We start from the raw sequence: 20,752 nt of genomic DNA, 5'->3' as shown, positions 1-20,752 counted from the left end.
TACTGTTCACACACCCTGCTTTGCTATTGCAGCACTTCTGATTAGTTTGCCATTTAGTTTGACTGCTCTTAAGTAGAGCAAGTGGCAGACTGATGACAGGACCTCTGACTATACGTGTATCATGTATGTGTATAAAGAAAAGTGAGGTGTCAAGTGCTAAGTGGTGAGAAAAAAGCCTAAATACATCAGGCAGTGTATTAGCTGCACAGGATCCCTTATTCATTCCTCCATGCTGGAGGAGCATATGGAGAAAAGAAGAATTTGTGGAATTCTGTAACTGTCACTCTTCTCCCCCATGTCCCCATTTCTGGGAGAAAAAGCCCATCCTCCCAAACCACTCAGAAGAGAATTCTTTCTCTTTCTCTCATGATTAGGAAGTGGGGAGAACCATCCCATGTCCAGCCCCAAACAGCTATTCAGGAGGGGAGGGGATTGTGTGGGTAGGTGTAGGTGGCAGAGGGAGGGGCGGGTCTGCAAAAGGCTACTGTGGGCTTAAACACACTTTTGCCTGATTGAAATGTGCTAAATTGATGTTGTTTGTAACTAAGATCACCTTTTTTGCTACTTTCTTTAACAAAGTGTTTTTAAACAGTAGCATGTTATTTCAAGTATTTGAAACATAAAATAATAGTGTGGCTCACAAAAACTCTCCAGAAGCATGTTTTGCACTTGTGACTACAAACTTGTTCATACCTGGTATATATTATTTCATTCCAGGTCTCATGAGCTGCGATCAAAGATTCTTTCATTGCAGTTGCTTCTGTCCATTCTGCAGAATGCAGGACCTGTCTTCAGGACAAATGAGATGTTTATAAATGCTATTAAGCAGTATCTTTGTGTTGCATTATCCAAAAATGGAGTTTCATCTGTTCCAGAAGTTTTTGAGCTTTCACTTTCCATATTCCTCACACTTCTCTCAAACTTCAAGACACACCTAAAGATGCAGATCGAGGTATGTTTATAGAATTTTCAGTGACTTGGTTTGCTTTTTAACTGTACCATATTCATGTAGCTCAATGTTTTTTCTACTTTGGAAACACTGAATTTTTCTAAAATACTGTTCACCAAGTTTCTCTCTACTGAGTCTGAGCTCCCCAATATGAGAAGGTCTGAACCTTCCCACCGCTGCACTCTCCCCCACTCCTCCAAAGCCCTTCTCCCCCAAGGACAAAGGGAGCTATCACTGATAGTATCTTAGCTGTTATTGATAATGCACTTGAAACATCATTCAGGTAGAGCAGAAAGGCCAACATTCTGTATGGAAAGTCTTCTGGAATATTTGTAGAAAATATATATTGAATTTGCAGTTCTAATGTACGTGTTTTAAATAATGTAATGTTCAAATCTTAGTACTTTGACTCGTTAACTTACCCCACAGAAATTATTAGGAAATCCTTTTGGTGGTGGCATGATTAATTTGGAGTTAAAAATGCATTTGTCACTGATAAAAGATTTGTTCTTTGGTAGCACTTAGATAGTATGAAGAAGTTGATTGGTGAAATACCCCACATAGTCATTATGAGTTTTACTATCATGATCAATATAAGCAAAATCACAGATATAGAAAACAAAATAAGAATAAAATCGGAATCTATATCACATATACTCGTGAATCCATGGGGCTGTGGGTTCCCCTTAAGGAGAGATTAAGTGTTGCAGTTTATCACCATCCTGGTATGGAGGTCCCACTGAGGGTCAAGTTGATTCCCTTTTTAAGCACTTATTTCTTATACCCACCTATTTTCAAGACCATATTTGATTAAATCTTGGACTCTTGTCATATTTGTCATACCTGCTACCCATTTTTGGGGTTCTGACAATTGTCATAAGCATTTGTGCACATAGAAGATTCTTAATATAATGCAGTTAAGGATGGCTGGCTAAATAAAGCCTTTTCAGCCTAGACAGTTTATCACAAGATATATATATATATATATTTTTTATTGCTAATCTTCTGACCCAAGGCTACCTACTAATTCTATCTCTTATTAGGCCTAACATGGCCTTTTTAACTATTGCTACCAATAAGCCTCAATCTAAGTACTAGGCTTCAGGCTCCTTTTATAAAATAACCTTTAAGTTTCTTTGCCTACGCTTATTTGCAGTATAGCTTTAGTTTCATTTGCACTAATTTAGTAATCATCTTAATTCTTTCTAAGAGACAAATGATTATTTACCTGATCACCTGAGCTCAGGTTATTGGTCAACGGTCAAATTTGCTTTAAAAAAAAAAAAAACACATCTCCATCATATTTGACTGTTAATGTGTGTTAATTCTCTGGGAAGGCATACTTTCACCTCTTTTATACATGAACAGATTTTAATAAAAGATAGGAAATCCATATACCCACAGTATAGTACACATGGTAATTTTGTGATCAAAATGGATATTTACAGAACTGTAGAATCTTAGCTTTCAAGGAAAGGAAAGCTGTTCATAATCTTGTAATAATGCATTATATATTATATGTAAATAATGCATATGTTATACATTTGGCAAAATTATATACAAAATGTATATAATCTGGGAATAGATTCTCTAAACTGGGAATTATATAATCTTCTAATTGGCTGTGTACAGTATTGATGAAGGATAATGATGAGATTCTGAAGTGGCAAAATCTGCAAATAAACTCTGCTGTCATGCAAAGTTCAGTGATGCAAACAGAAGTTTTAGTTCTAGTATAGGGCATAAAACAAAATATAATATTTTAAAAACTGTGTACAATATAATATAATTGTATTTTATGCAAGAAATTTTAGAATAAAAAGTGTGGCTTAAATGGTACTTAGGTTTATTTGGTTTTATCTGAAAACATGTCAGCTGTTTTCCTTTTCTAGAAAAAGCCAAAACATTTGACTGCTGTGGCTACTCTCCTCAAGCATCAAGGCACAAATCTGCTTGTATTTTGATGATTGAATAAGATCCCATTTCATCCGTGTCCTCCGTTCTCAAAGGATGTGCGTGCTGTTTCGCTCCCTGGGGTATAAATACAGAAATCCATCTTCATCTCAGTAGCAAGGGTGGAATTTATCAAAGCCCATACAGACACCACAGCTATTAAAACTTTCTTACCAAAGAGCAGATTCTAAGACAAGACAAGACAGGAAGCAGTAATCTCTATAAGGCCTTAGTCTCAGTGAAAGTATATGGTGGTTCTGGTGACTTTTAGGCTTTATGGCATTGGGTAACTATTCTGTGCCATTCATAATACTGTCTGAAGCCTCTGCAGTGCTAGTTATGGAAGTGCTCTGTACATTTAACCACCATGGATATGCTGCTGTTTGTTCTTCAAGACATTCAGGAGGAACATCATGTTGGAGTCCCCTCCCTATCTCCCTTACCATCTGTACTGATAATCAAATACCTCAGGAGTCAGTTCAGGTGCTGAATCCTTCAGGGCTACCTCTCAGGGTTGTTGTGAGTATAAAGATATTAACAACAATAATGGGGACCCCGCAAGTGCACAATATAGATAAGTTCTTCCCTGTAATCAAATCTAAAACTGTTCAAATGAGAGGGATAATACTGCAGTGTTGTGCCATAGCAGCTGTGAGGAAAGAAGCCAGTCTTGTCAGTTCCATTTCAGAAAGCGGCCATGTTCTGAGAGTGATTAATGCATCATCAGATCACTTTAATGGCTCTGTGTTTACCTGGAAAATACATCATTTTAGAAGACTCCTCAAGCAAGTACAACCATGCATGATATCTCAAGGAATCAAGCCTGTATTCCCTTTTCCACAAATAAGGTAGATCGTCACTGCATTCTTTTGCCACCAAGAAAAATGAGAGATGTTTCTGGTTCTGTTTCAAGGAAACACAGGAGCCAGCATTTTTGACAGATGTATTTTTTCCTGGACTTCAGCTAGGAGTTCCTTTATGTGTACTCTTGATACCACTGATCCTATAGGTTGTCCAAACGGCATGGACAGATTGTAAGTATTAGCCCCAGACTGGGCTTGGCAGTTGTGGTGAGCTCCTGGAGCTAAGAAGACCCACAAGCTGTGCTTTCTATTACACTGAATTTCTTGTCTCAGGATCAGGGGTAGGATTCTCCACGTAGATGTGAAATTTCTCAGACTGACTGCTTGATTTTGAGATTGAGCACTGTATTGTGTTGGAAGGCTTGGAAACCTGTTTGTTTAAGAGGAAGATGCTCTCCACTTGGGCTATTTAAAAAGAAGACGACAGATTGGCATCCATCCTTTTTCATTTTGAACTATTTTATTGCACTTAAACAGCCAGAATGGCCTCTGGGCTCAATCAGAATCTGTCTGGTTACAATCTCATCTTTCTTTCCACCCACATATGGGAGCTCTCTCTGTTTTCACTCATCTTACTGTAACAATCTTTCTAAAAGGGTCCATATATTCCATGTATTTCCACTGATGCATGAATCATCATTGTAATGGTAATTTGATCATATTAAAAAAGGTCATTGGGGATCGGAGAAAAGCATCTGAATCTTTGTCGGTCTGTGTAAATAGCATGGCTGTAATAACTTGGAGACTTAATGGGGTTTAGGCCCTGATGATTTATTACCAGTGTCCCCCCAACTGTGAATAGCCATCAGGTTTTCCCTGTGATGAACGAAGATAAGTATTTAAAATTTCTTGTCATTAGGTCTTCTCATATGGTGGTTTAAAAAGAAAAAAACCAACAACAACAAAAAACCCCACCCTCTCAGCTATCCAAGTAATAGACTTTAAAATCAGTCTGAGGGTTGCTTAAAGAAACAGTCACCACAATTTTCAGAAAATTAATTTCTCCCCAGACGTATTTGTCCAAAGACCATCCAAAAGCCAGAAGTCTGTTCTCATGGATGCACAGAGATCTGGGCATTATAGTTTTATTTCTTATTGACTGAATTTAATGTATGACTTTTTTCCTCTGAGAGTCGTCTGGAGGTTGGAAAGGACAAAGTTCATGTTATCCTCATAGCTCAGGCCTGGGGCCCATAATTCTGATACTTAGGACTCCTACATTTAGTACTGGAACCTCCACTGATTCTGTCTCAGAAACTGGTCATTTACTTGTTTCCAGACTCTTTGTCTAGCAGCATGGATTACTCCTGAGGGCATTCTGTGCCAAAAAAATAAAAATTCTGCGCACAATATTTTAAAATTCTGCAAATTCTATTTGTCAAATAAATATGGAAACTCCAGCATGGCATTGGGGAGCACAGGCAACTGGCTGCACAAAGGTGGGAGATCTCTGTGCAGCTCCCCACCAGGGACATGGACTCAGCAGTGAGGCTGCAACCAACCCTGACACAGTGCAAGGATTGGGCCTGCCCCTCTGTGCCAGGTGCACCAAGTGTGGGCAGGGAGGCTCAGCAAGGCAGGATCCAAGTGTGGAGAGGCTTAGTGTGGAGGATCCAGGTGTGGGTTGAGAGGGTTCTGTGTGGAGCAATCTGGTTGCAGGTGTCTCAGTGGGAGATCCAGGTGCAGGCGGGATCTAGATGCACAGGGGATTGTTGGGGAGGGTTCTGGGTGCAATGGGACTCTGCAGAGAGGATCCAGGTGGAGGTTATTGGGGCTCAGCAGGAGGAGTGTCTAGGTATGGGGGGGATGGAACCCCACAGGGGGGTCTGGGTGTGGGGGGGGGCTCAGTGGTCGGGTCCAGGTGCTGGGGGAGTGGGGCTCAGTAGGGTGGGGATCCAAGTGCAGCTGGTTGGGGCTTGCTACAGTGGGGGTCCGGGTGTGGGTGGCTCGTCTGGGTGGTCCAGATGCAGGAGGAGTTTTCAGAGCTTCTTACAGCCCAGGAAGAAATTTGGGGGTGGGATGCTATGCAGGGGAAGAGGAAGTCCCATCCTCCTCAGCCCAGCTTGGACTAGCAGCTGAGCCCGGCGTAGGGTAGGAGCCACCAGCTGGGTCTTCCCCAGTCCTGCCCTCGCCCCACAGTGATTTACCTCTCTGCCGGCTGCCCTGGGCACCCGAAACATACTGCTGGCGAGGGTGCATGACTGCTCTTGTTGCTTCCTTTTGCTTCCCCATCAGAAAGTCATTTTCTGCGGGGAAGCAAAGAAATCTGCGTGGGACGTAAATTCTGTGTATGCACAGTGGTGCAGAATTCCCCCAGGAGCAATGGATATGTGCTAATACATAACAAATAAGGATGCAGTCTGAGAAGAAATTAATCTTATATATGCTGCTCTGTTTAGATTCTGCAAAATATGGAAACATTGTGGGTATTGCATTTGAAAGATTCTGTAAATGTTAAAACAAGTTGTCTTAGTTGGAAGGGATATGTTCAGTGTGGTAGTGATTATTTATTTATTTTATTTTAAACTCTTGGCATTGTGGCCCTGAATAATGCTTTTATCAAATAAAATCAACTTCAAAAAGGATGTAGTCCTTGATCTGGTTCTTAATGTTTGTTGATCTCTCCATACTTCCCAGTGGCCTTTCTTTACTGTGAGTAGTAACTAGAGAGCTCTGCTGATCTGGGTTTTTTATATATACATTCTAAAGAGCTCTGTGTGGTGGAGATATGTGCTACACATCTGGTCAAGTCTCGCTTTAAAAAAAAAATGCTTACTCTCAAAATTATTTAGAGAACACTGTTGCTGTTTTTCCCAAAATAAATGGATGTTTCTACCCTAAAGCAAAATTAGACTTATCTTAATAGCTACCAGTGGGGGGAGAAATGAAATTTCAGAAGTGGACAGTAGCAAGATAGTTTGATGCAGTAGTTCGTATTTTATGAGATGGCGCAAACTAACGGGTCTGTCCACACCCAGGTAATTTGAGCAGCTGCTTGTGCTAGTGTTCTGTGAGTCTTTGTGACTGTTTCTTATTCAGTTGGCATATTTCACCATCATTATTTCCTTCATACGACAGCTCAGGGCTGTCCTCTCTCTCATACTCTGCCCAATCTAGTTGCCAAGCATGCTCGGTACCACAATCCCACTACTCTAGTTGATTACTCCATTATGGATCTCTGTGAAAGGAAGAGAAAGGAGCTACGAAGCCAAAGGTCTCCCTCCTCAACAGTTTGGATGAAGGAAGCTGAAAGTGTGGTTCTGAGGAAAAAGAGCCAGATTCATAGAATAGAGATGCGAGGGTCCATGCCATCAGCCCCAGAAGTCAGAGGCAAAGATAGTGCTCTCTGGCCAAGTGTCCAACATCTGTAATCTGGGATTGTAGAATACACACCTACAACCCCCTTCACCTAAAGGTTGTCAGAGTTGTTACTTTTAAACTATCATGTGGACTCATCCTTCTCCTCTACCTTGTGCCATCTCTCTCATAAGAAGTGGGGACCTTTTTTATGAATTAATGCCCCTCCACCTACCACTCAAGCCCAAACAGATCTGCAAGTCTATTACAGAAAATGGATATTTTAAAAACATTAAGCAGTTGTACTGTGCAAGCGTATTTTCTCTTGGATTAAGTTGTCCCACAATACAGCCAGCATCTGGTCTTCTTGGATCTGAATAGATGTTTTTATAAAAGATATGATCTAAGAATTATTTTGAGGAAGTTCCATGTAGTGTGCTACATAGAAGGTCAGACTAGATGATCACAGTGGTCCCTTCTGGAAATAGATTTGATGAATCTATAACTACTTCTGGAAAGAGCCCTACATTTATATGTGTAATGACTTTTTAAGGTCCTGCAGACTGTAAAACCTGCTAATCATGAGTGAAAACATATTCCACCCCAAGAGACTGCCTCATATATTATCTATATGCATTCAGTATTGCATGGATCAGAATGTTAACCTTCAGAGTCAAAAGCTGTAATTGAAAAAATAATGTGTTTATAAGAACTGCATGTGGTTGAAATTTAATAGATGGCTTTTTTTCTCTTCCTGAAATAATTCCTAGGTTTTCTTCAAAGAAATTTTCCTATATATCTTGGAAACCTCTACTAGCTCATTTGATCATAAATGGATGGTTATACAAACACTGACAAGGATATGTGCAGGTACTAACAATCCCTTAGTTCTGATTTTTGTTTGTGTGCTAGACAAGTTGCAGGTGCAAATATCTTTTAATTTTTGATTTTTTTTATACCTATTTCTATTGCTACCTAAGTTTTATCAACATTTCATTTTATTTCATTATTACAGATGCCCAGAGTGTAGTGGATATTTATGTAAACTATGACTGTGACTTAAATGCAGCAAACATATTTGAAAGACTGGTTAATGACCTATCAAAAATTGCTCAAGGAAGGGGTAGCCAAGAACTTGGCATGACTAATATTCAGGTTGGTATTCTGGCAAGTTTTATAAAGTTACAAGTTTGTAGAAATGATGCATATAAAATATTTTAAATAATCTTTTCAGTACATTAAAATGTTCTCCAACTTTTGAAATCTCTTCCAGGAGTTAAGTTTGAGAAAGAAAGGATTGGAATGTTTAGTATCAATCTTGAAGTGCATGGTAGAATGGAGTAAGGATCAATATGTTAATCCCAATTCTCAGACAACCCTTGGTAAGATGTTTTGGAATATTTATGCTTTAGCATTTACTGAGTGGAGATGTGCTGCTCAGGAGCATCACCATAGTTGCTCAAGTAACTAGGTAACCTGATCCATCCGGTTATTTGAATGGTGCTGTTCAGGTGTTTGGCAGTCATACCTATTATTCACAAAAATGCACAAGCTCTTGAGTTTCTAATACAGGCTTTTTGAAAATGTTTCCAGTTGTATAAGCACTTAAGAAAGCTGAGTGTAACACGTCCTACTTAGCCACAATGGTTTAGTAAGCTTGCAGCACTTAAACACTATTTGTTGCATTAATACAAGAAGCTGCACAAACAAGTGAGCAATATGTCCCATTTGTTAAATTCCTTATGGAACTTTCAGTGCAAAAATTTGTTTTAAACCTCGCTGATCTTGAGTTATTTCAATTCCTGAATTAGTAAAACATCAGAAGCTACTTAATTCTATTGCATTTCAATACACTTCTAATTAGAAAAACAGTTCCGAGCAGCTGTTTTATATAAAACTCTGAGTTGAGACTTTCAATCTCCCCTAATTTTTAAATACTGATTAATACTAAATCAGGATAGAGACTGCTTTTTATGTTTTCTAAGGTAAAGCCCAGTAATAATTGCCAGAGCCACAGATGATGAAATAATAATAGCCGTAAACAATGCTCATTATTTTTATTACTATTTCTTATTTCCATGTGATATATGGGATAACAGAGGCACTGAGAGGTGAAGGCCAGAATGTTCAAACTGAGTATCTAAACACTGGCACCTAAAGTGGTCTGATTATCAGAAATGCTGAGCATCCAGGGCTCCCATTGAAGTCCGTGGGAATACCAGTTGCTTGGCACTTCTGAAAACCAAGCAGTTTAAGCGCAAAGTTTTGAAAATTTTGTCCAGTGTGGCTTGTTCCAGACCAAAGAGGGGAATCAAACCTGGAAATCAGAGGGGAAATACTTACGATTAGAGTTCAGGAGTTCTTGTACAAAGACCGTTATCCCACATCCATGTCACTGCTTTTGGCAAGATAACTGCCATCAATATTATATTGAGAAACACTACTTCTAATGTAAAACTTCATTTTCAAATACATTTTATACTGTGAGAGAGTCCTTTGATATACACTAGGCACGGGTTTCTATTAAATAATAGTAAAGTAACTTTATAAACCTTAATTTATTTTTCAGATTTTTTCTGAACTGGGATTTTGTAGTTTTTACAATATGTTTAACTTTTTGAAAACAAGACTTGGTTTCCTTTGTTTGCACTTTGTAGGCCAAGAAAAACCTACAGAGCAGGAGAGTAATGAAACCAAACACCCAGAGACAATTAACAGATATGGAAGCTTAAATTCCCTGGACTCTACGGCCTCATCAGGAATTGGCAGTTACAGCACACAGATGTCTGGCACTGACAACCCAGAGCAGTTTGAGGTCCTAAAGCAACAGAAGGAAATAATAGAACAAGGAATAGATTTGTAAGTGAACTTTGTCACCCGTGGAATGGTGGATTCTCAGGCTCTCTTGGAACTCTGAGGACTGCCCTGTTTTTTCACCTCTTCCCTCAGTTACTCCTTCCATCATCCAAAAACCTCTGGATGTAGCAGATGTTCTTCTCATGGTAGAGCTCTAGATACTGCTCCATTTGGAGGCTGCCAACAATGCTCTGTGTGTTAGCCTGTTTTGTCACGGTTAGAGAGGATGAGCATTCTGCCTCTGCCACACTCCTGGCATAAAAGAAGGGGATCCAGACTTGGATAAAAACGTATATTAGATTCATACAATAAATAGACCAGTCAAAAGAATTGACTTTTTGTAATGCCTTATTTGACAAACGTCTACATATTACTTCCTTTGAAGGAAATTCTCTGCATGTTATTTCATGGCCCTGTTCTCATGTGAACTGGAGAATAGTTAAGACCTTCACTAGAAATGGTTAGGAATTGTATGGTAGAATGGTTTTCTGACAGAAAAATCCTTTTCAGTAAAATTAAAATTTTCCACCGGAAAATTTCAATTTTCACAAGAAAATTGTTCTGAGGCTCTACCACCCCATGACAGCCTACCTGGCAGGTTCTTTGGCCTCCAGGTAACTCAAGGAGCTTCAAGCATTTAGAAAAGATCAAAATGAAGTGTTTTGATCTTTTTAACTAATTTTTGAAATTTCCATTCTGTGGGAAATTTCATTTTCATTTCATTTCAGAATTTTTTTTTATTCTGGAATTTATGTGGAACAGAAGTTCCTGTTCCAGACAGTTTGAATATCCAGCATGCTGGACTTGTGTGGACAATATTACACCACATTAACAGTCCATTGGTTGAAGAGAAGGAAGAATATTTGTATTGCTCAGTGATTTGAGGACTTAGATGCATTTAGACCATCTTTAGAGGGAGTTGCTCAGTTCAGTACCTCAATACTGGCAATCATTAGCAAGAGAAAGTGGTTGTGAAAGACTAAAAGGCATCCCATGATGAATGGTTGAGGGCAGATATTAAATCCTTACTGAAGACTAACCTCTTCAATCTTTGTAGAAAAGACAAGAGAGTGGCCTGTCCCTACTTTGTTTACATTTTTGGCCAATTTAGCAGAGGAAGAAAACTAAAATAACTTGGATTAGCAAATAAAAAAATGTATTTTTATGTTACCTATGATATCAGTAAGTTGTCTGTCCTATTTATCCGAGTAAGACTCTGTGTGTGTGTGTGTGTGTGTGTGTGTGTGTGTGTGTGTGTGTGTGAGAAGTTTACTATAATTAATATCATATTGACATTGCTTATGCAGATTTAATAAGAAACCAAAGAGAGGAATACAGTACCTGCAAGAGCAAGGAATGCTTGGCACTACTCCTGAAGATATTGCCCAGTTCTTGCATCAAGAAGAAAGATTAGACTCGGTAAGGAAACTGTTCTGCTAACTTCAGTTTGTTTGATATTTGTGCTTACGTTGCTACCTGTTTACACTAATTATAAAACGCATAGGGTTAGAATGCTCTAGGGTGTACTATGCCTATACAAAGGAGTAAAGGGAAGAAGGAATCCTCACTTTGGATCTTGTGTGGCCTACTGGAGCTTGGATCCAGGATAAGAGGGCATTGCATGCCCACTTACTGCGCCCTCCCCTGAAGAGACTGGGTGGGGAAGAACAGGAAATGGCCAGTGCAGCTGACCTGTCATAAGGGTTTTTTTGATAAGCTGTTGCTATCTTTTGCATGCATGCATGTAACACATGGAGTGGAGCAAAATGGTGAATGAACAGAATGGTGAGGAGAAAAAAGGTAGACAGAAGAGCACGCACCAGGGGGACACTGTTCTGGTGTGTGTGCTTAAAATAAAAATATGCTAGTAATAGACCGGTGGAGAAACATTACAAATATTTTTTTAAAGAACTGCTTTTGTTTGCACATGAACAAAATACTTATTGTGAAGGAATGTAGTGCAGTGTGCCACTCTTTCCAGTTCTCATCTGCTGCTAGCCCACCTTTTCCTATCCTGTCTTCGGAAGTTCTGCAGCGTTAAATATGAAGGGCTTTCATTGGATGTGATCTAATTAGTATCTGTGCAGATTGTTGTGCTAGGCTGACTTAGTCAATCAGAAGCCAGGAAAAATAACAGTATTTTAAACATTGACATTACCTGTTAGGTGCAGGAAAGGATTCTTAATGCTATAAATAGGAGATTTTAAATACGCTGTGGCAGTTTGCGTACTGTACATAAATGCAGCATGTTGTTTTGGTATTCCATCTTTCTTATCATTCTTATTTTAGACTCAGGTTGGAGAGTTCCTGGGAGACAATGATAAATTTAACAAAGAAGTCATGTATGCATATGTGGACCAGCATGACTTTTCAGGAAAGGATTTCGTATCAGCTTTGCGCATGTTTTTAGAGGGATTCCGTCTTCCAGGAGAGGCTCAGAAAATTGATCGGCTAATGGAGAAATTTGCTGCTAGGTATTTAGAATGCAACCAAGGGTAAGCAGTACTTTCTTCTTTTAATGTTTTTGTGAAACTGAGTAATGAGTACGAATTAGTAATATGTGGCTTCCTTGTTTTTTCAGGCAAACCCTTTTTGCTAGTGCAGACACTGCATATGTCTTAGCTTACTCAATTATCATGTTAACGACAGATCTTCATAGCCCACAGGTATGTTGCTATAAAGAACTTTCTCATATGTCAGGTTTCTTGTAAACAACATTTCTTGTACTTTAAATGACTAGGTGCATATCACAAAATTTCTAACATAAGAACATTCAACTTTTATGGCAATGTATTTGTAATATTTTTGTGCTCTACTCTATACTAATGTACTACCTGAAGTCTAACATTAATAAATAACACACACAATCTTTGTTTCTTTTGCTTCTGAAGTTTTCAGTTCAAGTCAGTTAGGCCATTCCTGCAGTGAGATGTCACTTTCTTTCTTAGCTTTAATTGAATTGAGTTATATCCACTGGTTTTTATATTGTATTACTCTCCTTAGTGACTAGTTTTACAATCAAAGCCAGAATTCTTTCAGATATTAACTACTGTTTTATCATAAATCTGCCCTGGTTCCATCCAGTTTGAAAACTGAAAGAGATTCATGTAACTTCACCATTTGGGAAAATTATGCTTACTGACCCCAGTCAGTGCAGCTCCTTTATAAATGCAGCACTCACCATATTTGAAATTATTAGAGTATTTGGTACTACCTCTGATTTAACCTTGAAAAAGTAATAAACGTAGATTAGATTGTTTAACTTGTGTGCCAAAATAGTTTTGTTTTTATGCTTATTGACTAATTTGGATCTTGGCTTAATCTCTAGCATATGTTCATCAGTATCATGTAATACCCACATAATTTTACCATTTCATATAACTGAGAGGGGAGTCTTGTCTACGCTGGGGAAATGTTTAAAAAAAAGTCCTTTGGTTCAGATGAAATAATGTTTAGCCCTGTTGGAGTCATAGTGTAGACTCCTGCTGCAGGACCCATTTGACCATGGTTTCAATTATGCTTGCTTTAAACAGGCTTAACTAAATTGGTGGTAAAAACAGGTCCAGCTGTGGGAGTCTTATCTGCTGTAGGGCTCCCACTGGTGGTAACACTGGTTCATCTGAACTGGTGGGATTCTTCAATAAATTTTCTCTAGTTTCAACACATGCTGTATATCTAAGAGATGACTAAGAATAGAATTGTTACCACAGGGATGTTTCAGGATAAAACAAGATTATGGTACATTAACAGAGCATGAATAAGGAAGAGTCTGCACTTGCCTGTGTACCAGTTTTGAGAATTGCTTTTTTGAGAGGACAAACTTTCTTCAATTCACCAACAAATGGAATGAAATGCAGGGAAAGGGGTGGGGAAAGGAAAGGGTCCTAAGATGCCAAAAGCAGTGGTTTTCAGCCTGTGGCCTGCAGACTCTTGGGAGGCTGCAGACTATGTCTAAATTTCCAAAGGGGTCCACACCTCCATTTGAAATTTTTTAGGAGTCTGCCAATGAAAAAAGGTTTAAAACCACTGGCCTAAAGGATATATCTATATTGCAGTTAGACCCGCAGCTGATCTGGGCCAGCTGACTTGGGCTGCGGGGCTGTTTAACTGCAGTGTACACATTTGGGCTCAGGTTGGAGTTTGGGCTCTAAGACCCTGCAAGGTGGGAGGGTCTCAGAGTCCGAATTCCACCTTTAGCCCAGCATCTACACTTCAGTTAAACAGCCCCTAAGGCTGGGACCTGCAAGCCAGAATTAGCTGGCACAGGCCAGCTGTGTGTTTTTAATTGCAGTGTAGGCATACCCTCAGTGGCTAACCTGGTGTACCTGTCTGATGGCCCAGAGATAAGCACCTCTCTCTGCTTGGGATCCACCAGCGGTGAACCCTCTTCTGGAACTAGGCACCTATTGCAAGTCAGCCGCTTAGGTAGTCCACCAGCAGCCAAAAGTCTGTCTCTGTCCTGCTCATGCTCATCCTACATTTTCCTGTCTTTTGTGCATGTGCTGTGTCCTCTGCCTGTCAGTAGCCTGCATCTGGCTCTCTTGCTGTGGAGTCTGATGGGTATCAGGTCTTAGACATGCTCAGTATACGCCTAAAGGTTTTATAAAGGGTTAGTCCTAGGGTGACCATAGTTCCCTATGCTGAATATGGGACACCTGGTAAAATTACTTGTATTCAAGCAAGTTCAATGGCAATCAGAACTATGCAGTACCAGTGTTCAAATTAACATCAAGTTGACTGAGCCCCTGTTAGAAAGAAATACTGCGTAGTTGGATTCTTTTTATTTACCTTCTTATCTTAAGGCATTAGGGTTCATATGGCAAGAGGTGACACACACACCCCTACCCCCAACACACTCGGGAAGAGGTCTCTCTCACACACACACACACACACACACACACACACACACACACCTATACCTCTCTCAAATGAGGGGGGCGACCGACTGACTTGACCTTCCCTTCCCAGCCCTCTCCGCCCTCTATGCCTGGCTGGACCTCCAGGACAGACCTGCCTCTCCTATACCTGGTGCCGCGTCTTCCTGAGACAACACGGGGGGCACTCAGGGTCACATGTCCGCCCTCCCCAGATTTCTGCCAGGGTTCACACCAGAATGTGGCCAGCAGCAGCCGTTCAGCACTGTGTGGGAGGGAAGGGACGGGAGCTGCTTCCAGAGGAGGAGGGGCAGAGGGGAGAGATGACCTGGCCAGTGTCTTGGCAGAATTCATCTTTTCCGCACCCCCCACTCCCCTGTGGCTGGAAGCACCTTGTCCCTTCCTGCCCACACAGTGTTGAAAGGCAGCTAACACCTCCAGTCTGGCCACTGACATAACCCAGCCACCTCCTGTCCCCCTGCTACAGCCCAAGCAGGAAGGGTTAAGCCTTAAGGGTGGATTGTGCACTAGGGCCAAGGGAACCTGACTGCAGGGGCTTCAGCTAACCAGCCAGAGAGGTGGGTCAGTGTGGGAGGATGCCTAGGGGATGGAGCAGCCCTGCGGTCCTTAGGGGCATGACCAGGCAGGGGAGGGGCGGGGGAAGAGGGTGCTAAGCCCCTGTCCAGGTCGCTGCTGTGGAGCTTACAGGGTTGGGGTGCGAACAGGCTGGAAATCACTTTCACCCGCCACTCCAGAGCTTACCCGAGGGGCAGAGAGGCTTCCCCGTGACAGTGCTGTGCAGGGCTTGGCTCCTCCTAGCCAGCGCCCCGGGCTGGAGGTTCTTGGGCTTTCCTGGGGTGCCGGCCCAGCCAGCAGCAGTGGGGAAAGGAAGGAGCCTTCCGGCGAGGCTGTTGGTGAGCTGAGCACTCCAACCAGGGACTGGTTCTCTGCACTGCACTGGGAGCGGAACACACCCTGCTGGGGAGGATATGGAGGAGCAGTAGGGCTGGGATGTGTGAAGGGACAAAGCAAGGAGAGGAGAGTGAGAGGGGGAGCACATAAAGGGCTGATGGGTGGGCAGCAGAGGAGGCACGTAACTGGCTGCCACCTAGTGCCTGCCCGCATTCAACAGCCACCGCAGCGCACAGCCAGTGCTGGCCGGAAACGGGACGGGGCAGGGTCCTGCTGGCTGAGAGCCAGCATGCAGTGAGTGCTGCACTGACAGACCAGCAAGGGGAGCGTCCGGCCCTGCCACCAGCCTTGCACACCCACCCCCATCATTGGCCACTGGACCCCCCATTTACCGCTGGTGGGCAGGCAGCTAGTGATCAGGGATCGGGCCAGCAGCAGGACCCACCAGTACTGATGGGGAGGAGAGATAGAAAATACAGGACAATTTGCCCATTTTTAAAAAGAAAGCTGGGACACTTGAAGAAGAGCTTAAATATGGGACTGACCCTTTAAAAACGGGACATCTGGTTACCTTAATCAGGCCCCATTGGCAAGATAAGCATTCCCCTGCCTAGTTTAAAAATTCTGCTTTGGAGCCTCCAGGGCTTTGGCTTGAGCAAACTGTCCTACCATCTTGTTACCGTCTGTGGGGTGGCAGCAGCACTTAGACCGTTCTGAAATGTTGACTGGCGGAAACTTACTCACTTTGGGGGATTAGGTAACACCTGAGATGTGGCTTTGAAAATGTCAGTGGTGATTATCTGGTGGGCTTAGGCACCTGTCTGCCTGTTTAGGTGCCTAAATCCATTTAAAAATCTTGTCCTTTGCTCTCTCATTCATACTGTTTGCTTCTTTTTGGTTTCCAGGTAAAGAACAAAATGACCAAGGAGCAGTATATTAAGATGAACAGAGGTATCAATGACAGTAAGGACCTTCCTGAGGAGTATCTGTCAGCTATCTATAATGAAATAGCAGGGAAGAAAATATCTATGAAGGAAACAAAAGAACTAGTAATACCCACAAAATCCAGTAAACAAAGTAAGTACCTGCAGTGTGTCAGTCATCATAGAATAAATGTTGGCTCTTTTAGTTCATAATCTGGTCTCCTAGTGTTAGGAATGTGGTGTACTAAACTAACAACCTCTTGTTTAATGTTGCTATGCATAGTTATTTGTTTAGCACCAATAGTAATCTCAGTGTCATACTATACACGAGTACCTACCCTGAAAAACATACATATTAAGAGAAACACACGGGAAAGGATGCACTAGGAAATCTGAAATGGGGTTAAATTTGCTTTCTCTCTCTTTTTTCCCCTTTCTTTTGCATCATATAAAAAGTGAACCTATGATAAGTAATTTTACAGGTTCTTACATGTAGTACTAAATCATTCTTTCTGTGAACTTAATATTTAAGAACTCTGGCTCCCAAAATTCCTGCCTTCTTTAAATTTAAATTTAATTTTATTCTCGCTTTCTTACTCTGCCCATACCCATCAATTCCTTTCTTTTTGTTGAGACAACGTGGGTGAGGTAATATCTTTTATTGGACCAATTTCTGTTGGTGAGAGAGAAAAGCTTTAGAGCTACACAGAGCTCTTCTTCAGGTCATCTTCTTTTTGGCTTCAGTTATGTCATCTTCTGCAGTAACTGAATGACTATATTTATTACCTTCTGCCAGTTCCTTTAATTTTGAAAGTCTGTTATGCTCCCTTGAAGTCTTACCTGTTAAATTAAACTGGGTTTAGTCTGACTTTATCTTGCCTCAGAATTGATATTGTTTAGTCCAGGTGTCATCTTTGTTGCTCTACACAGCACTTTCTTGGCAGCATAGTTTTTGCTGTTGTACAGTGATGAATACTGTATACAGTATTCCACATGAGATCTTTATAATAAAGTAACAGTATCACTTTTTGTTTTGTATCCTGTTCATCACCGATAGCAATATCTTGTTTTAATGCAGTAATGGAGTTTTCCCCACAATAACGCCTCAAAATCTTGTTTTCATTATGGTTTAAGATTGCTCGTTTAGCACACATTCCCTAAATTGGTTTCTTCTTTAAATAATTTTAAAAAACATTTAACTGTTTGTCTTCTGGACCATTATTTTAATGATCTAAATGTTCTTGAATCTGATGGTTCCTCACTGTGTGCACTCAGATTTCATATTGTCTGCAAATGTGAAGATCCTGTTTTTATAAAGCTACCCACATTTTTTCTGTATATAGTTAATGAATTATTCTAAAACTAGTCCCCAAGAACACTCTGCTCATAACTCCTTTACAAGTCACAAGTCTCCATCTGTAGCTACCTCTTTTTTTCCCTGCTCTTCAGCTTGTTTCTGTCTAGCAGTTTATTTTACCTTAAAGCCGTTAAACTGTGATGAATTAAATGTTCCCTGAAAATTTAAGTGTTTATTTCTTTTTATTGTACTCTCTCTGGGTTGTCCCTCACTTTGAGATAGAGGCTTCAATACCAGCATGAAAAGGTGTTAAGGCACTTTGCCAAATACATTTGAGAAAGAGATAAATATTTATCTTTCCACACTTAATCCTTCCTCGCTGTGGTGATAGTTTGATATAAAATCTCTGTCCACTTTGTGAAATTAATCCAGCCCATATACCTTGCTTAGTATTTCTTCTTAAAATAGATTGCTTCAGTTCAGTCACAAGATTTCTTTGATTTATTATATAGATTATGGCCTGGATTTCTTCGGACTAAGGTACGCAAATTCACGTAGCTGAATTCGAAGTACCTTAGTCTGAACTTACCGCGGGTCCAGAAGCGGCAGGCAGGCTCCCCCGTCAATGCCGCGTATTCCTCTCGCTGAGCTGGAGTACCGGCGTCGATGGCAAGCACTTCCGGGATCAATTTATCGTGTCTAGACAAGACGCGATAAATCGATCCCAGAAGATCGATCGCTTACATCCGGACCAGGAAGTAAGTATAGACGTACCCTATATAGGCTAAAATTAAGGTAAACTATCATTTAAAAAACAAACATTTCACTACTCACATACTTTTGTTATTAGTGTATTGATGTAATTTGATTTTATATTACAGTGTAAACAAACAAGATAAATTTGCATTAACTTTTAGATGTCATTAGTTTCTAAATATATCAGAATACAGCATTTAAATGATTAATGTAACAAAATTACTATTTTACTACTTTCTGTGAGAAAGCCTTGACTGAAACACAAATGTAAAAGGAAAAATGTGTTTATAGATGTTGCTAGCGAAAAGCAGAGACGACTTCTATATAACTTGGAAATGGAACAGATGGCTAAAACAGCAAAAGCCCTCATGGAAGCAGTGAGCCATGTTCAGGCACCTTTTACTAGTGCAACCCATTTGGAGCATGTGAGACCAATGTTCAAGGTGAGATTCTCATGTTCTGTATTGAAATTCTAGATGGGTATATAATGTTAACTTGGAATACTGTTATTGCAAGGTATTGTTAGAAATACTGTGAGATTCCACATTATTTCAGTGGTAATGTTTGGTCCTTCAAAACTTCTAGAAGAGTAATCTAAATCTTATTGGACTTTGTTTCACTTTGTAAAAGAATTAATCAGAATTGTTTAAAAGAAAAGAAAAAAAATTCACATTACTTAATCTATCCTGGAAGTGTAGAAGTGTTTAAATAACTTGGGGGGGGTGCTACCTGCATGAGTTTATAACCTTAACCTTATCCTGGGCTAAACGCCACAGTTTTAGAAATAGCGCCCAGATTGATATTACCAAATCAATAAGAAGCACCCTTTAGTTGTTTTACTGAAAGATGTTGTGCCTGTCAATGTCATCTTGCTTAGGAACTATTATTCATTTGCATAAGTAACTTTTTAATATCTATTTTAAAAGCTTCCTACCTGTCCTCTCTCTTTCTCCTCCTTTCTCTCTGTGCCCCCTCCTTTTCCATTCTTGTGTGTTCTGTTATATTAATTTTGATGGAATAAATGGGCCCAGAGAGTCAAAGATATTAACAAGGGTCTGTTACTGTACAATAATAATTTTAAAAAGGTTCAGGGTTCTGAATACAGAGCCCTGGGTCTGCTTTATACCATGGTGCGCACCATTAAAAATCATTTCAACTTTTTTATAAAGATATAAAAACTAAAGGAAAGGCAGTTAAAGGATTAGAAATGTAAAGTATTAAATAAAGCTTTTGTTTGTCTCTTTTCCCTTTAGCTGGATAAAGGTTTTAGGAGGGGGAAAAGCACAACCCTGTTTGACAGTCTCTTAGATGGTTTTAAATATGGTGGTAATTGTCCTTTCTGGGAAAAAGAGAAGAAGTTAGTTGAGATGGGCCAGAGCTCTTGTTGCTGCTCTTAAAATTTGATTCTGTTTCCTAGAAGACAAATCAAGACACAGACACAACTAGGGAGAGAAAAGAACAGCAAAGATGGAAAACGCAGTTTCTGTCTTTGATGCTAATTTTTTTTCATCCTCGCTGCTAGAAAAACACAGGCATGGCACACAGTCTTAGCAGCCACTCTGAGAGCTGGCAAACTTGTACTAGCATTGCGCTGTGTAGGGCATTGTTTTTAGCTGCCTTTTTGGTCTTACAGGAGTATTGCAAAATATACAGTCATGGCTGGCTAAGTCAGACACAGAAGGCAAAAGGAGAGGTGTAGGAAAGAGAAGGAAAAGGTTACATGATGGGGGGTAGGGGTGACAGCAGGAATCAAAATCTCACATCCCAGGTGGTGTTTGGGATTTAGCCAAAGCCAGTGGAGGTGGCAGTGTCGACTGGTCTTTGGCCTGATTTAGTCAGAACATCTTTCAGGATGAGGACAACAAAGGCCCAGTGATCTTACATTGAATCCTGTGGTCCCAGGAGACTGTTGGGGTGGCAGCCATGACAGTGAAGCGTACTTTTTCCAGTCCACCTGCTTCCCAGCCATCAAATATCAGACAGCCTCTGCAGACAGTTTCCCCCTTAACATTTCTTTTCTTTTAAGGACCCTCAAAAGGGAGTGATGGGTGAAATAGTTCATCCTCTCATTA

General features: G+C 40.6%; 1 protein-coding gene across 1 annotated transcript in view; it reads left to right on the top strand.

The window, feature by feature from the left end:
- Positions 1 to 20,752, top strand: part of ARFGEF1 (ADP ribosylation factor guanine nucleotide exchange factor 1) — a 181,864-nt gene that overhangs the window by 109,835 nt on the left and 51,277 nt on the right. Inside the window, exons 10-19 of the mRNA XM_034763053.1 lie at positions 718 to 952; positions 7,833 to 7,932; positions 8,078 to 8,217; positions 8,336 to 8,444; positions 9,720 to 9,921; positions 11,226 to 11,337; positions 12,208 to 12,413; positions 12,500 to 12,584; positions 16,610 to 16,781; positions 18,972 to 19,123. Of these exons, the coding sequence (XP_034618944.1) occupies positions 718 to 952; positions 7,833 to 7,932; positions 8,078 to 8,217; positions 8,336 to 8,444; positions 9,720 to 9,921; positions 11,226 to 11,337; positions 12,208 to 12,413; positions 12,500 to 12,584; positions 16,610 to 16,781; positions 18,972 to 19,123 (1,513 nt within the window). The remainder of the gene's footprint in view (positions 1 to 717; positions 953 to 7,832; positions 7,933 to 8,077; positions 8,218 to 8,335; positions 8,445 to 9,719; positions 9,922 to 11,225; positions 11,338 to 12,207; positions 12,414 to 12,499; positions 12,585 to 16,609; positions 16,782 to 18,971; positions 19,124 to 20,752) is intronic.

This window comes from Trachemys scripta, chromosome 2, assembly GCF_013100865.1.
Source record: "Trachemys scripta elegans isolate TJP31775 chromosome 2, CAS_Tse_1.0, whole genome shotgun sequence".
Classification (NCBI taxonomy): Eukaryota; Metazoa; Chordata; order Testudines; family Emydidae; genus Trachemys; species Trachemys scripta.
Note: the sequence above shows the minus strand (reverse complement) of the source record. Positions and strands in the feature narration are given on the sequence as shown.